The sequence below is a fragment of the Neocloeon triangulifer genome, unplaced genomic scaffold (genome assembly GCF_031216515.1).
Source record: "Neocloeon triangulifer isolate White Clay Creek 2 clone unplaced genomic scaffold, ASM3121651v1 ptg000022l, whole genome shotgun sequence".
NCBI classification, from domain to species: Eukaryota; Metazoa; Arthropoda; class Insecta; order Ephemeroptera; family Baetidae; genus Neocloeon; species Neocloeon triangulifer.
Window position 1 is genome coordinate 4357263 of NW_026775562.1, and position 17183 is coordinate 4374445.

General features: G+C 32.1%; 4 protein-coding genes across 5 annotated transcripts; 2 read left to right on the forward strand and 2 right to left on the reverse strand.

Annotated features, from left to right (window-relative positions):
- Nucleotides 1-1086: 1086 nt before the first annotated feature.
- LOC132204689 (glycoprotein-N-acetylgalactosamine 3-beta-galactosyltransferase 1-like) lies at nt 1087-7764 on the reverse strand. 2 transcript variants are annotated; one of them, XM_059633339.1, is made up of 8 exons: nt 7667-7764; nt 6904-7119; nt 6698-6853; nt 6144-6285; nt 5972-6093; nt 2481-2594; nt 1964-2124; nt 1087-1722 (listed from the first exon to the last, which is right to left on the reverse strand). In XM_059633339.1, exons 1-8 carry the CDS (start codon nt 7668-7670, stop codon nt 1546-1548), a joined length of 1092 nt encoding a protein of 363 aa, XP_059489322.1. In that variant the 5' UTR covers nt 7671-7764; the 3' UTR covers nt 1087-1545. The 2 variants fall into 2 exon arrangements, with proteins under 2 accessions (XP_059489322.1, XP_059489321.1); XM_059633338.1 differs by lacking the exons at nt 5972-6093; nt 6144-6285; nt 6698-6853; nt 6904-7119; nt 7667-7764 and adding exons at nt 2658-2776; nt 2833-2983; nt 3392-3547; nt 3595-3807; nt 3968-4119.
- Nucleotides 7765-8227: 463 nt separating this feature from the next.
- On the reverse strand, nt 8228-11085 carry LOC132204690 (glycoprotein-N-acetylgalactosamine 3-beta-galactosyltransferase 1-like). The gene is made up of 8 exons (XM_059633340.1): nt 10961-11085; nt 10242-10457; nt 10038-10193; nt 9246-9387; nt 9074-9192; nt 8909-9022; nt 8443-8600; nt 8228-8382 (listed from the first exon to the last, which is right to left on the reverse strand). Exons 1-8 carry the CDS (start codon nt 10962-10964, stop codon nt 8239-8241), a joined length of 1053 nt encoding a protein of 350 aa, XP_059489323.1. The 5' UTR covers nt 10965-11085; the 3' UTR covers nt 8228-8238.
- A 1511-nt stretch (nt 11086-12596) lies between these two features.
- LOC132204457 (glycoprotein-N-acetylgalactosamine 3-beta-galactosyltransferase 1-like) lies at nt 12597-14676 on the forward strand. Its single transcript, XM_059632969.1, has 8 exons — nt 12597-12723; nt 12867-13061; nt 13109-13264; nt 13571-13712; nt 13774-13910; nt 13973-14083; nt 14265-14422; nt 14478-14676. The coding sequence occupies exons 1-8, from the start codon at nt 12705-12707 to the stop codon at nt 14643-14645; spliced, it is 1086 nt and encodes a 361-aa protein (XP_059488952.1). The 5' UTR covers nt 12597-12704; the 3' UTR covers nt 14646-14676.
- A 1347-nt stretch (nt 14677-16023) lies between these two features.
- LOC132204639 (protein Star-like) lies at nt 16024-16986 on the forward strand. The gene is made up of 4 exons (XM_059633261.1): nt 16024-16251; nt 16304-16498; nt 16553-16771; nt 16825-16986. Exons 1-4 carry the CDS (start codon nt 16024-16026, stop codon nt 16960-16962), a joined length of 780 nt encoding a protein of 259 aa, XP_059489244.1. The 3' UTR covers nt 16963-16986.
- The last annotated feature ends 197 nt before the right edge of the window (nt 16987-17183 follow it).

Sequence of the window (17183 nt, forward strand, 5' to 3'; positions counted from 1 at the left end):
TCGGTCACTTTAATTCACGCTTGATAATGGGGAGTAGGACACCTTTTGCTCTAAATACAATTGATTTCTCATTTTGAATTCCCGGAAGTACAGAAGTAAAATTGATATGCAATTTTAGCATAAAAATTATTTTAATTAGCTCATTATCACATCGATTTTACGTTATTAAAAATAAAAATTGATTAATTTAAAATCTTTCGCGCTTTCTTATATGTATATATACTATTAATTGTTAATTCAATGGAGAGAAAAATAGAAAAATACATTTCTATATTTTCTTCATATCGTCCCGAACTCAATTTTTAAAGATTGCGATAAAATAAAAGATTAAAAAAATCCAGTTTTCGCTTCCTAAATTTTATGAAATTGTTTTATAAACAGGATTTTGTTACAGCAATAAATAGTTATCAACTTATGAAGCATTTAATTCCACTATAAAATTTTGAAGTGACTAAATTTCAACGCATTGAGAGTCTTTTTAAATTTCTTTTCCATGTTAAAATTTATCATATCATAATCAATTTATTTATATATTTGTAATTTTGACTGCACTAAACATTCCTATTCTTTACATGTGTAACTGTTTCTGAAAAAAAAATTGCATTTGAAACAAAATCAATTCTTAAATTTAATACAAATTATTATAATTTATTGTTTCATCTCTCCAATTTCAGATCAATCATAAGGGATTTTGTTGAAAAGGGAGCTGATTTCCTATTTAATTTAGAACTTTGAAACGGAATCTGCGTGCCTTGACGTAGTCTTGTCCGCGAACATATCCTGAAAAAGCTTCGAAAGAAAGCTTTGGTTTGGACGTCGAGCGGAACTTTGGCGACCAAAAAAGGATATGCGAGCCACACGCCAGCAAACAGACAACGCACTAGCCATACTTCTTGTATGATTAACAAATAAAATGATGGAAATAGAAATTTTCCTTCTATAAAATAAGGAAATCAACAGAAAATTAAAGTATTTTCCATTATTGAAGTTTGAATTAGTATTCAAATATCACTTGAATAATTACAGAGGATTGATTGAAACTCATTATTGAATAATTTGGTTTTTGAAATAATTAAAAGCTCTGCATAATTATAAAATTTATTTTTATTTATAAGATTTAAGAGACTAATGATGTGAAACCGAATCTCATAATCAAACCGAGAGTTCAGAAAAACTTCTTGATAGACAACCTGCAAGGCACGAGTAATACGCTGGCTGCCTAATGTAATGCTGACCAAAACCAACCTTGTGCCTCGGCTTTTTAAATAGTCGCACGTTTCACAGGCCTCATTGATAACTGTATTTTTTTTAAGCTATTAATTGTTAAAAAGTTAAGTCATTATGAGAAATGATTTACGAATGCATTTTTAAGGTTCTTAAATTAAATATTCAAGTCTCTTTTTTGTCATTAAAATCACTAAAACATAATTAATGCTCATTTTATAAGAAAAATAATTTATCTTTCTTTGAAAGTTCTTATAAAAAAGTAAATTATTTACTTATGTATTTAAAATGAAAATTACATAAGCTGAATTTTTAAACTTTTCATGATTTAATAGCGTTTTCCTTTTCAGTTATTCGTTTGGCTGCTTCGAGGTCATATTTTTGCAAGTGACGCACACCGAAAGGTCTGACATGGTAAACGAGATACTCCATCATGTACATTTTGAATTTATCCATGTAATGGAAAGAGATGACTTCATCCGAGCAATTGTCAACAGTCTAAAATAAATGAAAATGAATATTATTATTGTTGTTTATTTGTCCACATTGTTACAAATACATTGTTTACATTCAATTTTTGGAAAACAATTATTTAGAAAAAAAAGAGATTGTTGGACAAAAAGGCATCACCACTAGCAAAAATTTTGCTAAAACTTCCGAGATCAAAAAGACCCCATCCGCCGCAGTGAGCCTCGGTAAAAAATTGATAAAAAATAATTAATTTAGCGCAAAAACCGACCTCATCGGATGGCCACCAAATATAGTCCCAGTACCACCAGTCCTTTGAATCTTTATTGTGAGGGTGCGTGTGCCATTCAGAGTCAAATGGGAAAAACCGATTTCTCCCGAGGGCATCTCGGGATTCTCCTATTTTAACACCCACGGGGTAGAGGCACTGCGCTATAATGCAATATCAATTTATAGACCATTTTTTCTAAGGAAGAGAAAATTTTAACTGATGTTAAAATCGAGGGAAAAATTGTCAATCCATCTTTCAAATACAAGGTAACTTTTTCTCAACAACGAATTTTAACCTCAAGAAACATAAATAATACGATTGAAATTTTTCAAAAATTGGTTGAATTAAAATTTGAAACCGTGGAAAAATCCTGATTTTGACAAGGATTAAGGATGCAATTTTTTTCCATGCGTTAATAGACTTTGGAGATGCAATTTTCATTATTTATAGTCCCGTCTATCGCGAATTAGAACAATTAAAATATGCGAGCATTCTAGTGAAATTTTGATTTTTTTACCGATTAAGACGTCATCAGCTTCACTCTCATAAGTACTTAATTTGCAGTCTTTATGCTTCCCATCAAATGCTTCCGTAACAACCCTTCTTACCGCCTCTTTGCTAAGAACAAACCCTGCAATACAAATTTATTTAATTTAAGTTTTTATTTTAATTATTCAAAATGTATTTTTTCCACCTGCTCCTCCACTCATGAAGCCATCAGGCGTGAACCGCCGAAATCTAGACCCAAAGTAAATCGGATCTTCCGGCGAATATGGCAAAAGCATTTTGCGCAAATTTTCCACAATTACATAACTATTTCAAAATTAATATTTATGGTAGCAAAAATTATAAGCAATATTGATACATACGTGTCATCATCTGCCTTCATCACCCAGTCATATTCGCCACTGCAATTTTGATACACGTACTTAAAAGCAGCGACAGTTTTGCTCCAAAGCCCCTGCCTTCCAAGCGAACTGTTAAAAACTCCTGGCAGTTTCAAGGCAGGTAGGCTCTCGTCTGCTTAATTAATTTTCATAAATATTGAAAACAGTTCAATTTTGATAGGCCAAAGATTATTCATTTTTAATTTAAATTTCGAATGCAGGAAAAATCGGATGATTAACGTTGAAATCGCAATTAAAATTTCAAATATAGATTTTTGTCATTTCTCACCAAAAGTTTGTGAACCTCCAGGTTTAAAGCAGTAGCATTTTAACAATCAGTACTTGAATTGAGGTTAAAATTCATTTGGCAGTAAAATAATCTTGAAAACTGAGGGATTCAAATATTTCAAAATGAAAGAATTGCAATAATAATTTAATTTTCATCACCAAATTTTAAACTAATAAGTTATGCGAAATTGTGTAAATTTTTTATATTCGACATTAAAAAAAATCATTTCTTGACTTAAAATTTAAAACTTGCCCTCCTCGTTGCTGATGAAAATGAGCTTGTTGCAATGTCGTCCCCAAGTGGCTTTCACGTGAACTGCTTTCTCTTCGTGATTTTCAGGGGTCGTCATCACCCAGCAAAGAACGCGGACGTCCTCCGACATTTTTCTGGCCTCCATTTCTTCCACCCCTAAACTCTGATTGATAATTGATATATTAAATATTTTTAGAACTCACTGAGCAGCAGTTCTTTGGCCAGTGAAGAATTTAGTTCCTTGTCGCGACTCATCTGGATCAAACTTTTCTCAGCGACTTCGTTCCGAATCAAATTTCTCGTTGCCGAAGGAAAATCAACCGATTTTAACTGGCAAATTGCAAATCCTAAGGCTAGACCAAGCGCAAACACAATCGCAACTGATGGGGTCCAACGCCGCGGCTTAAATACAGCATCTAAAATAATATAAAAGAATATTTTCTCATGTATCAATTTAAATTTTTGTAATTTTTTTACCATATATATTATTAAAAGTATAATTTTTAAGTATTCTTCTATTTCTAAGTAATTAAATTTCAATATTTGTTAATATATTCAAATTTTTAAGCAACTTACCCATTTGTGGTTGAATAATGTAAATTTGTCGTAACGAAAATAAATTTCTTTTCGGCCTTCAAATGGCAAAACGAGGTGGCATCGCGCAGACACACAAGAACACAATACCTGATTATCAAAACTGCTTTAGTGGTTTTATAAATCTCACTCTTTGTTTACGAGATAAAAGCTTCACGCGCGACTGTGACACTTTGGAAGCGCATTCCAGGCAAAAAGAGCTGAGGTTGCTTATTATTTTGGCTTTGCTCTCAATTCATGCGACCCGTGTTTTATTTATTTTGCTTAGAGATGCATGTCTGATGAACTTCACTTCACCTATAAATGCGTTTCAAAGTGAATGATTGTTTCTTCTAGAAGAAAAACTTTTTCAACTGGTTTTTTCAACAAATAAAAGGAAAAAATGTTTTTTACTTTTAGAAATAATATATGCTTATAATATCAAATTATTAAATTCCAATTGATCCAGTTCAGTTTTAATTTTTGTAACTTTGTACTTCTCTTGTTGACCTCAAATGTTTAAATTATTTATGAAATATGATAATCTATTTATGTTTTAGGAAATTCAAGGTTAATAAAGATAATTTTACGCTCATCTTCATTAAAAAATGTGATTATCACGCTTTATTTTATGATAAATTCGACTCATTTTTTCAATAATTTAATTTACTTATTTATACAATTATTTAATTTTTTTATTCTCCATCAAATTAATCAGGAACCAAAAAACATTGCTATTAAGCTCACATAAAATTTAATGAACTTCTGGGCACCGTAGCTAGAGGAAATAGCGTCACAGATAATTAAACGCAAGCAAAAGAAAAAAACGATAAGCATTTCATCGAAAGGAGAATAATGTGTATGAAATCGTCACTAAAATTTAATTTAAGTAAATTTATCTCTATCAGCAGGAACACGAGAATTTTTAATTTAGTGGTTTAAAATTATTTAACTTCTTTTAATTGTCGATAATTAGGATAATTTATAAATCGGCTGACGATTTTAATAAACACTCATATAAACTTTTTATAGAGCATAATAATAAGTAAATTTGGCACAAAATTTGAAGCTTTTTTCCTTTTTTGTATTAAATTTTTATCAACTTGTATTTAACACTATATAAAGTCAAAAATCAAAGAAAGTCTTCGTTTTTGGAAATGAAAATTGTAATGTTTTCGATTTTTTTTTTTATTTTTCATAATTATCATATTTTTTGAAATGCCGCACACCGAAAGGTCTCACGTGGTAAACGAGATACTCCATCATGTACAGTTTGAATTTATCCATGTAATGAAAAGAGATGACTTCATCGGAACAATTGTCAACAGTCTAAAATAAAAAAATGAATATTTTGTTATAAAATAATTAATTTAGCGCAAAAATTGACCTCATCGGATGGCCACCAAATATAGTCCCCATACCACCAGTCCTTTAAATCATTGTGAGGGTGCGTGTGCCATTCAGGGTCAAACGGGAAGAACCGATTTCTCCCGAGGGCATCCCGGGATTCTCCAACTTCGACACCCACGGTGTAGAGGCACCCGGCTGATAAATATACAAAATTTATTGCCAGACCCGCAATTTTTCTAACGGAAGTAAAAAATTCACGATTTGGGGGAGGGGGAATAATTATTAACCCTACTCAGCCTTGGGGTAAAACCTTGGAAAATCTCAAGAAAAATATAAATGTTTTCATGCTCTAGATGTTGAAAATTTCATTTTGGTATGAATTTTTTACCAGTTTGAAACATTCCTTTTCTGGAATACATATTAATTACATCAAAAATGAAAAAATTATCGGATCGGTTTAGTTAATTATAAAAAAAAACGAAGCTTTTACTGATACCAATGTTGAAGTCTTCATAAAATGCATCAACAGTACTTAATTCGCAGTCTTCCTGCTTCCCATCAAATGCTTCCATTACAACCCTTCGAACTGCCTCTTTGCTAAGAACATACCCTGCAATTTATATTTTCAATTTGTTTTTATTAAGTATTTTATTCCACCTGCTCCTCCACTCATGTAGCCTTCAGGCATATTCGGATTCTTAATTCTAAACCCAAAGTAAAGTGGATCTTTCGGCGAATATGGCAAAAGCATTTTGCGCAAATTTTCCACAACTACGTAACTATTGAAGCAATTAAACTTTTTATATAAAGTTACAAAATATATACTTACGTGTCATCGTCCGCTTTCAATACCCAGTCATATTCGTCACTGCAATTTTCATGCACGTATTTAAAAGCAGCGACAGTTTTGCTCCAAAGCCCGTCTCTTCCAGGTCTCACTCCGGGTAGTTTCAAAGCAGGCAGACTCTCATCTGATTAATTAATTAAAAAATAAATTTAAAAAAATCTTTAATTAGGAAAGCCGATTAAATTGGATGATCAACGTTAAATCGCGAGAAAAAAATTTTAAACAGTTTTCTTTTTCCCATGTTAGAACCTCAGATTCAAAATTAAAATTTATATCTAGATCTACGAGTAGCATTGCCAATATTATTTTAGCTTTGTAAAATTATTTAATTACTCATTAAACAAAATTAAGTGAATTGTCAATCAGGACCTAATTTGGATTTTTAATGGTGGCAAATCTTTAAGTTCAAATATTTCAAAATTGGAGTGATGCAATAATTTATTTTTGATACTTTTAGGTAATGAAAAGTCAGGAAATTGTAGAAATTTTCAGAATTTCTAATTAAAAAATGTCTCACTGGAAGACTGAAAACTTGCCATCCTCATCACTGATGAAAATGAGTTTGTTGCAATGTCGTCCCCAAGTGGCTTTCACATGCACGGCTTTCTCTTCGTGATTTTCAGGACTCGTCATCACCCAGCACAGAACGCGGACGTCCTCCGACATTTTTCTGGCCTCGATTTCTTCCATCTCTAAAGTATCAGGATGAACATTGATCTTTTAAATTTTAACGTAAACTCACCGAGCAGCAGTTCTTTGGCCAGTGAAGAATTTAGTTCCTTGTCGCGACTCATCTGGATCAAAGTTTTCTCAGTGATTTTGTTCGGAATCGAATTTCTTGTTTCCAAAGTAGTAAAGTTAATTAATTTGAGCTGGGAAATTGCAAATCCTAAGGCTAGACCAAGTGCAAATACAATCACAATTGATGGCGTCCAACGCCGAGGCATAAATAGAGAATCTGAAATTAATTGATTTACAATTATAATTAGGGTGATCCAAATCCTAACCTGGCCCCCGGCTTAATTAATCCATAAGCTTAATTGAATGGCGGGTTAAGTTAGCCTGAGCGAAATGCTATAAATAAATTTTCCTTAAATTTCAACGTTCTTTGCAACGATGAAAATTTTCAATTAAAAATTACTTTTGTAAAAATTTTTACTCTTTTGAGAGATTCATTTGTTTTAGCCGAAAAAATCGAATAATATTCAAAAGTCTCTTATTAAAAAATAATTTATCCCAGGCTAGAATATAACTTAGCCTGGTTCAGTTTTAAGCTTTACGACCGCCCTGACTACATATTTATGTTTTTTTTTGCTCTATTATCAAAATTTCTGGCAATTTGTTTTCCAAAAATGGAACTTTTAATTAAAAATTCTTTTTTTATTGAAGTGTCTTTTGTTTTTTACTTATATTATTTTGAAAAACAATTGAAATGTTGGAGTAAAAATTTATACTAATGAAATAGTCACTTGTTTAGGGTTTTGTTTAATGTGTAAGCAACTTACTCATTTGTGGTTAATATGAATAAAGAAAATTTGTTGCACTGAACTTTCTTTTCGGCTTTCAAATGGCAAAACGAGGTGGCATCGCGCAGACACACGGCACACAAAATAATGATTTTCAAAACTGCTTTAGTACCTAAAAAAAAATCTCACTCTTTGTTTACGAGATAAAAGTTTCACGCGCGACTGTGACACTTTGAAAGTGCATTTCATGCAAAATATAACAGCTGAGAGGTTGTTTATTATTTTGTCTTTGCTCTCCATTCTTGTGACCCATGCTGATCTTCACTTCACCTATATAAATGCGAAATGCGTTTCAAATTTAAGTATATCTTCTATAGTAAATTTTTTTCAACAAATGCAGTAAAAAATGGTAATTTTTGAAAATTTCAGTAAAAATGCTTTATTTAAAATTTTGGCATTAAACTTGTAGCTTATATTTTGAACTAAAAATTATTAAAAACTTAACAATTCAATTTCATGTGAATGACTTTAATCAAACCTTCGTGGTTTCGGAGATTAAAATATAAATTAAATGCATTTTAATAATGTTTTTAATTTATTTAGTTTTTATTTCATATATTTTTAGGTTTATCATATTTTTTCAAATGCCGCACGCCGAAAGGTCTCACGTGGTAAACGAGGTACTCCATCATGTACATTTCGATTTTATTCATGTAATGAAAAGAGATGACTTCATCGGAACAATTGTCAACGTCCTAAAATATTAGTGAATATTTTGTTATGGACGAATTGAAATTAATAAAATGAAGCTCAACCTCATCGGATGGCCACCAAATATAGTCCCCATACCACCAGTCCTTTAAATCATTGTGAGGGTGCGTGTGCCATTCAGGGTCAAACGGGAAGAACCGATTTCTCCCGAGGGCATCTCGCGAATCTCCAACTTTGACACCCACGGAGTAGAGACACTCGGCTGAAAAATATACAAAATTTGATTCATGATTCGCTTTTCTTCTGGCGAAGAAAATAAAATGTCACGATTGGGGTGGAAAAATACTTTTTAACCCTACTTAAGGAGCGGCGGAATTGGGAAATCTCAGAAAAATGAGGGTCTCAAAATGCATCCGCAATAGATGGTGAAAATTTAATTCTGGCATGAATTTTTTACCAGGTTGAAAATTTTCTTTCGTGGACTATATACAGAATTAAAAAAACTGAAAAGTTACTTTGGTTTAGTGAAAATAAAATATTTGCGAGGATTTTACTGAATTTGTGTTTTACCTAATTTGATATCTTCATTCAATGCAACGACAGTACTTAAATTGCTGTCTCTCTGCTTCCCATCAAATGCTTCCGTTACAACCCTTCTAACTGCCTCTTTGCTAAGAACATACCCTGCAATATACATTTTCAATTTATAAGTTTTTTTTAAGTATTTTATTCCACCTGCTCCTCCACTCATGTAGCCCTCAGGCATAAATGGCTTCAATCTAAACCCAAAGTAAAGTGGATCTTTCGGCGAATATGGCAAAAGCATTTTGCGCAAATTTTCCACAATTACATACCTATTTAAAAAAAATTAATATATTTCAAAGAAAAATTAAATATTTTTACGTACGTGTCATCATCTGCCTTCATGACCCAGTCATATTCGCCACTGCAATTCTCATACACGTATTTAAAAGCAGCCTCAGTTTTGCTCCAAAGCCCGTCTCTTCCAGGCATAACGCCAGGCAGATTCAAAGCAGGTAGACTCTCATCTGATTAATTAATTTTAATAAATTCAAAAAAAATAAATTTTACTTTAATTAGAAAACAGATAAAATCGGATGATTAACATTAAATCGTGAGAAAAAAATAATAAACTGAGTTTAATCTTTTTCCGTTTTCCGCCATAACCAGGTTAAAGCCTCCGTTTCAAGATTAAAATTTATATCCATTATAACCATATTTTTTAGCTTTGTTGAATTATTTATTTACTCTGTTATCAAAATGAAGTGATTTCTCAATCAGGACTTGAATTGAATTTTTAATGGCGGCAATTAATTTTCATAAAAAACAATTCAATTTCAATGGGCCAAAGATGATAATTTATTTATTTTCAACTAAGAATGCAGGAAATATCGGACGATAAACGTTGAATCGCAATAAAAAAAATTTTAAACCGATGTTTTACTTTGACTTTTCAGAACCTTCTTAAAAAAAATCATACAAAAAATTGGAATATTAAAATTAAGTGATTAAAGGTTTAAATTCATTCGGCAGTAAAACATCTTAAAAAAACTGAAAGATTTAAATATTTCAATATTAAAGTGATACAATAATTTAATTTTCATCACCATATTTTGAGTGATAAAATTGTGAAAAATTTTTCATTTTAAAATGATAATTAATTGATTTTAAAACTTGCCCTCCTCGTTACTGATGAATATGAGTTTGTTGCAATGCCGTCCCCAAGTGGCTTTCACGTGAACTGCTTTCTCTTCGTGATTTTCAGGACTCGTCATCACCCAGCACAGAACGCGGACGTCCTCTGACATTTTTCGGGCCTCGATTTCTTCCATCCCTAAATTCTGATTGATAATTGATATTTTTAAATATTTTTAGAACTCACTGAGCAGCAGTTCTTTGGCCAGTGAAGAATTTAGTTCCTTGTCGCGACTCATCTGGATCAAAGTTTTCTCAGTGATTTTGTTCGGAATCAAATTTCTTGTTTCCGAAGAGGAAAAATTAATTGATTTGAGCTGGAAAATTGCAAATCCTAAGGCTAGACCAAGCGCAAACACAATCGCAACTGATGGGGTCCAACGCCGAGGCATAAATAGAGAATCTGAAATGAATTGATTTACAATTATATTGAGGGCGATCCAAATCCTAACCTGGCCCCCGGCTTAATTAATCCATAAGCTTAATTGAATGGCGGGTTAAGTTAGCCTAAGCGAAATGCTATAAATAAATTTTCTTAATTTTCAACGTTGAAAATTTTCAATTAAAAATTACTTTAGTAAAAAAATTTACTCTTTTGAGAGATTCATTTGTTTTAGCTGAAAAATTAAAATAATATTCAATAGTCTTATATTCAAAAATAATTTAACCCAGGCTAGAATATAACTTAGCCTAGTTCAGTTTTAAGCTTTACGACCGCCGTCACTACATATTTATGTTTTTTTGCTCTATTATCAAAATTTATGGCAATAATATTTTCCAAATCTGGAAATTTTTTTTTTTTATTGAACTGTCTTTTGTTTTTGACTTATATTTGCAAAAGAATTAAAATGTTGGAGTAAAAATTTATACTAACAAAATAGTCACTTTGATGTGTAAGCAACTTACTCATTTGTGGTTATAATATGAATAAAAACAATTTGTTGCACGGAAACTTCCTTTTCAGCTTTCAAATGGCAAAACGAGGTGGCATCGCGCAGACACACAGCACACAAAATAATGATTTTCAAAACTGCTTTACTACCTAAAAAAATCCCACTCTTTGTTTACGAGAAAAAAGTTCCACGCGCGACTTTGACACTTTGGAAGTGCATTTCATGCAAGAATAAAAGCTGAGAGTTTGTTTATTATTATTTTGACTTTGCTCTTATTTTGCACGTCTGCTGAACTTCACCTATATAAATGCATTTTTAAGTATTGTATTTCTTCTAAGTAAATTTTTATCAATTTTTTCCCCAAAAAAGGCAGTCAAAAATTGTAAACATAAATTTTTGAAAACTCCAAAAAAAAAAGCTTTATTAAAATATTAGTTTGAAGAAGTTGACACTCGAGGAGATGATCATGGAAATGAAGAGATCGGGCTTTCTTGTATTACTAATACAAGTATTCTTGTATTAGTCAGCGAGCAGCGCGTTTTGCTCATGAAATAGGGTCGCAGACCGTGACCGAAACTGGTAGAGCCATTTGTTTTTGAATAAAAACAATTTTTCTGCAACGAGGAAAAGCCCGATCTCTTCATTTCCATTAAAATATTAATTTTCAAATGATTCCAATCAGTTTTAATTTTTGAAAATTAACAGGTTTTGGAATCGTCTTGTTGACTTCTACAAATTACATCCTTTAGGGCACAGGCCAAGGTTGATTTTTTTAATTATTATGAAATATTCAGAAAATTCAAGGATAGTGGTGAGATCATTTTACGTTCTATATTTAAAAAGGTGATTTGTATTCGTATTTTGATTATATTCCATGCTTATTTTTATGTTTTGAAAAATTCATTTACTTTTTCTTTCATTTATTGTCTAATTATTTATTTGTAAATATTTTCATCTATTCAACAGGTTCCATCCTAAAAAATATTACGCGAATAATTTTAGGCATATTAATAATATAAATGCTGACGTGTATATTTTTTAAGAGCTGAAAATAAAATACTTGTTAATAGGTAACCTGCAAATGCACGCTCAACACTGCCTTTTACAGATCGTCATATCAGAACTGCTAAAGTGCTTATAAAAATCTATGGTTTCGAGCTAAGCACTCCAGCGACCGCGACATACTAGAATTCGCATCCCAGGCAAAATAAAAACGCTGAGGTTTTACTTTTTTTACTTTGCTTTTTCCTTCTGCATTTTAATAACTTCTGCTTAAACTAATTCATTCATTTAAATTTTCCAAAAAAAGTGTTTTTTCATCAATTTCAGTTTTTTGTCGACAAATCTATAACAATAATCAGAAAACTTATTTTGAAATTCTACGCTACATTTCCCCAATTTATATATAATCACTTTGATTTTTTATATAAAAAATTTGATTTTTTTTTAGAGGTTATTTAGTTAAAATCTAATTTTTTCAGATGGCTCTTTTCCAAAAATTAAAAAGCGGACGGAAGAAAGCATAGTGGTCGCAGGAGTTTATAGAGCACAGAAAAATAATAAGCAACCTCAGTTATTTGATTTTTGCCTGGGATGCAAATTCTTTATGTGTCACGGGGTCGCGAGCAAACAAAGAGTTTATATAATATATTTTTTTGTAAGCATTTGAGCAGTTTTGTAAATTAGTTCTGCGTTGCTGTGGGTCTGCGCAATGCTATCTCGTAATGTCAGTCGAAAGCTGACGAAAAGAACTTTTCATGGTTAAAATATCAATGGGTGAGTTGCTAAGTGCAAAACCTTTGAAATTCATTTTAATTTGTTTGCTGTCTATTTCTTTTAGAAAAATTGAAATACTTTATTTTCATTCGGAAGAAAAAATAACATTTTTTTAATTACATAATTTTATCTCAATTTTTTAGCTGGGCGTGTGACGCCCAAAAATGTGATTTTCTTTGCACATGGTCTGGCCTTAGGATTTGCATTGTGCTTGTTCAGATCGATGGATTTTTGTTTCGTTCCGAACAAAATCGATAGCAACGTCACTGGGAAAACTTTGGTCCAGATGTTTCACGACAAGGAACTAAATTCTTCACTGGCCAAAGAACTGCTGCTCAGTGAGTTTACGTTAATTTTAAATACGAAATATTAAATCAGAATTTAGGGGTGGAAGAAATGGAGGCCCGAAAAATGTCGGAGGACGTCCGCGTTCTTTGCTGGGTGATGACGAGTCCTGAAAATCACGAAGAGAAAGCAGTCCACGTGAAAGCCACGTGGGGACGGCATTGCAACAAGCTCATTTTCATCAGTGATGAGGATGGCAAGTTTTAACTGTTTTAAAGAACCACATCATTAAAATTTTTAATATTCAAGATTTTAAAAACTAAAACATAGAATTCACGAGAGAAATATTTGAAAACCTAATCTTCCAGCAAAATAATTAAAAATTAAAGAGAAGACCTGATTGTTAAATCACCAAGGTTTAAATATTTTTGGCGGGAAAAATGAAAAATAAAATAGTTTAATTCGCAGAGATCTCGACTTTGGTCATCAATAAAAATATATACTATAAAATGGGTTTTGGTCTTTAATTGATTATTTTACTCAAGCTTATTCTATAATTCAGATGAGAGTCTGCCTGCTTTAAAATTGCCTGGCGTTAGGCCTGGAAGAGACGGGCTTTGGAGCAAAACTGTCGCTGCTTTTAAATACGTGTATGAAAATTGCAGTGGCGAATACGACTGGGTCCTGAAGGCAGATGATGACAGGTACGTAAGAATATTTGAATTAATTGTTTGTAAAATTTTGAAATTTTCTGTGTTTCAATAGTTATGTAGTTGTGGAAAATTTGCGTAAAATGCTCTTGCCACATTCGCCGAAAGATCCACTTTACTTTGGGTTTAGAATGAAGCCGTTGTCAAGGTCGATGCCGTTGACGCCTGAAGGCTACATGAGTGGTGGAGCAGGTGAAATAATACAATAAAATGAGAATGAACAATTGAAAAGAATTATTTTTATTATATTTCAGGGTATGTTCTTAGTAAAGAGGCGGTTAGAAGGGTTGTTACGGAAGCATTTGATGGGAAGCAGAAAATCTGTAGATTAAGCACTGATGAAAATTCCGAGGACGCCAACATGGGTAATTTTAACGAAAAAATTTCATGAACCAATCGCCGTTAATTTCATCATATCAAGCTTTCCTCAATATTTAACTTGAACCTATGGGAAAAGCACAATTTTAGGGACTATTTTTAGTTCCGATTTTTTTTTTTTAAGTCCAAAACAATCGCTGGTATTTTAATGAAAATTTTAAATTTCAGGAGAATGCGTTTACTCCGTGGGTGTTAAAACGGGAGATTCCAGAGATGCCCTCGGAAGAAATCGTTTCTTCCCTTTTCAACCTGACCTCCATACGCAACCTTTCTCAGATACAAGGGACTGGTGGTTCTGGGACTATATTTGGTGGCCAACCGAAGAGGTCTGATTTTCGCTTAAATTATTTTATTCCCTGCTTAATTATTCACGTTTTTAAGGGGATTGACAATTGTTCCGATGAACTCGTCTCTTTTCATTACATGGATAAATTCAAAATGTACATGATGGAGTATCTCGTTTACCATGTCAGACCTTTCGGTGTGCGGCATTTCAAAAAGTATGACAATGAGGAATATCAGCGGATAAGTAAAATTGAAAATCATTAAACAGAAAGCATTTGATTTATTTATTTTAATCTCCAATACTACTAAGGCGTGATTTAATAATTGATGCTTTAAATATTAGTGAAAAATTACAAGTTAATTCATCTTTATACAAAAATTTTAAAGTTTTTTTTTGCCAGAAATTATTATAACATTATACACATTGAAGAAAGATAATTAAATAATGAATGAAACATAAAAACATGACTCTGGCTGATTTTAATTTATTTTTAATTCTCAATTTTTTTTAATAATAAGAAAATGTTATTCTTAGATCGTGCGACCCCCTTTTTTTCTTTCTATCCAGCTATCAATAATGGTCGTAAAATTCTGTGCAATTAATTTTTTTTATGCACTAGAGCCAAATATAATGTTGAAATCTGGATACTTTTAAATTAAAAAAGCAATCATCAATAATCTAATTAAGATTAATTTTCTTCAATTGTGTATTGCAGTAAAAATAAAAGCTTTAGGCTTTTTTTCAATATTTTCAATGGAAACCTGAGGAAGACAATTGAGAACTATAAAATAAATATTCAAATTTAAGTTTATCATTGTAATTACCAAAAATTGTTGCAAACCTTTGTAGCTCATGAGAAATTATACATCATTTCTGCATTCAACTTGCGATCTACGTTGAGACCATGAGCCATTTTTATGAAGAGAACAAAACGAAAAACATAGAATCTGCAATTTTTTTAACCTTTTGCTGGATTTTTTGGTGTAAATATTGAGTTGCGAATTTAAATTTCCAACCATTACTATTTGTCCAGCAATTTTTTTCTGCCGGAATATTTACTTTTAATTTTCCAGACTAATTCGCATTTGAAAACGAGTGTTTTTTTTTTCTTCATAATTTGTCATAAATGAAGCCACCACGTATAATACGATGAGTTTGATAAACATGTAATTACCTCGCCAAAAGGAAACGTAGGCGGGCAAACGATAAGAATTTCAACAAAAGGGGAATATTTCTTATCGTCTTTTGGGGAAGTCGCTGCGATAGAAAGGTGTTTTTTTTTTCATTAAGAGGACCGGGCAGGACGCAACATGTTTCATAGAAGAATATATCCGTGGTTTTACCTTATTTCAATTATTTTGCTGCTTTCCATTGCCTGGAATATGACTAAAAAATGTGAGCTGGAGGTGGAGCTCCAGAAATTAGGTAAAATTTCCTCATCTCTTGTTTTTTTTATTTAAAAAATAATTAATTTTTAAAGTAATTGCCAAACTTTCGAATGAGGAGAAATCTACAGAGCGCAGTACCAGGAAGAAACAATCAATAGAATCTATTAAATTAAAACAAGAACAAATTAAAAATCTTTTGCACGGTGGAATTCGAACAAACCCAACAGATAAATCCAAGCCGATCAGCAAAAGGATGCAGGAAATTTTGAAAAAGGAAAGAGTTCTGAACGAAACAGCGAAATCAATGGAAGGTCTTGATCAGTTTGACGCCAAATTGGTCCAGTACACGAGAGACACGATTCTGATCCCGCCAGAAGAATATTCCGCAAATGACACGACAAGTCGATTGCTTATTGATGAGAAATACGATCCGTCTGTGATGCAAGTCGCGTCGAAAATTATAAAATTGCTCAAGCACAGGGTAACCAGAAAAGATACGAAAAAATTTCAATATTTATATTTTAAAAATGAAGAAAAACGGATTTGTCGTTGAGTGTGGTGTGTGGGACGGCATCGCTCAGTCCAATTCGTTGCTTTTGGAGATTTTTTACAACTGGACTTCCCTGCTAATCGAAGCTGCGCCGACCGAGGTGAGAAAAGTAGAAGCGAGGAGAAACCGGGCTTGGATTGCTCCAGCTTGCCTCAGCACGAAACCATTTTCAAATACGGTATAAAAAAGATGAATATTAAAATGTAAAAAATTCATAATGAAATAAAAAAAGGTTAAATTTCTAGACCACTCCATGTTTGGAATGATTGTTGGCCCGACGACCAATTTAACTGAAAAGGACAAAACTCTCGTCCACAACGTCCTCTGCATTCCCTTCATGACGTTCATGCAGGCGTTGAACAGAACGTCCATCGATTATTTCAGCCTCGACGTCGAGGGCAGCGAAATGGAGATTTTGCCTCTAATCGATTTCGAAAAGATTAAAATAGACGTATGTAAATTAAAAAAATAAATTTCCAAAGCAGTATTTGAATGTTTTGACAGGTGATGACGATAGAACACCAACTTCTACCGGGAAAACTGGGAAAGATGGTCAACTTCATGGCTGCAAAAAACTTTACCCTTCATTCGGCGACGTTAGTCGATTTTATATTTGTTAACAATCGTCTGGGTTTGACCTAAAAATACAACGAGAATCGCTTAAAACTCTTCTGATCAACGTAATTATATATTATTTTATTTTAACACGAAAAAATCTACATGTTTACCACCAGATATAGCCAGAATTTTGCCATTATAATTTTCTTTTTAATTTTCTATACACACCACCGTGAATTAAAATTTTTTATTAAATAAATAAAATGGTTTATAAAAATATAAAATATTCTTAAATTGCATTTCTT

Excerpts from the sequence above, each read along its gene's own strand:
- LOC132204689 (XM_059633338.1), bottom strand. Across the intron at positions 2,595-2,657 it reads CTTCATGAGTGGAGGAGCAG|GGTTTGTTCTTAGCAAAGAG; the intron begins GTGGAAAAAATA and ends TTTGTATTGCAG. Across the intron at positions 1,723-1,963 it reads TTTGGTGGCCATCCGATGAG|ACTGTTGACAATTGCTCGGA; the intron begins GTCGGTTTTTGC and ends CATTTATTTTAG.
- LOC132204690 (XM_059633340.1), bottom strand. Across the intron at positions 9,193-9,245 it reads ATGAAGGCAGATGATGACAC|GTATGTAATTGTGGAAAATT; the intron begins GTACGTAAAAAT and ends TTTTTTAAATAG. Across the intron at positions 9,023-9,073 it reads CTACATGAGTGGAGGAGCAG|GGTATGTTCTTAGCAAAGAG; the intron begins GTGGAATAAAAT and ends TGTATATTGCAG.
- LOC132204457 (XM_059632969.1), top strand. Across the intron at positions 13,265-13,570 it reads TTTCATCAGTGATGAGGATG|ATGAGAGTCTGCCTGCTTTA; the intron begins GCAAGTTTTAAC and ends TCTATAATTCAG. Across the intron at positions 13,713-13,773 it reads CTGAAGGCAGATGATGACAG|TTATGTAGTTGTGGAAAATT; the intron begins GTACGTAAGAAT and ends GTGTTTCAATAG.
- LOC132204639 (XM_059633261.1), top strand. The coding sequence starts at position 16,024 with ATGCAGGAAATTTTGAAAAAGGAAAGAGTTCTGAACGAAACAGCGAAA. Across the intron at positions 16,252-16,303 it reads TAAAATTGCTCAAGCACAGG|AAAAACGGATTTGTCGTTGA; the intron begins GTAACCAGAAAA and ends TTAAAAATGAAG. Across the intron at positions 16,499-16,552 it reads CGAAACCATTTTCAAATACG|GTTAAATTTCTAGACCACTC; the intron begins GTATAAAAAAGA and ends AAATAAAAAAAG.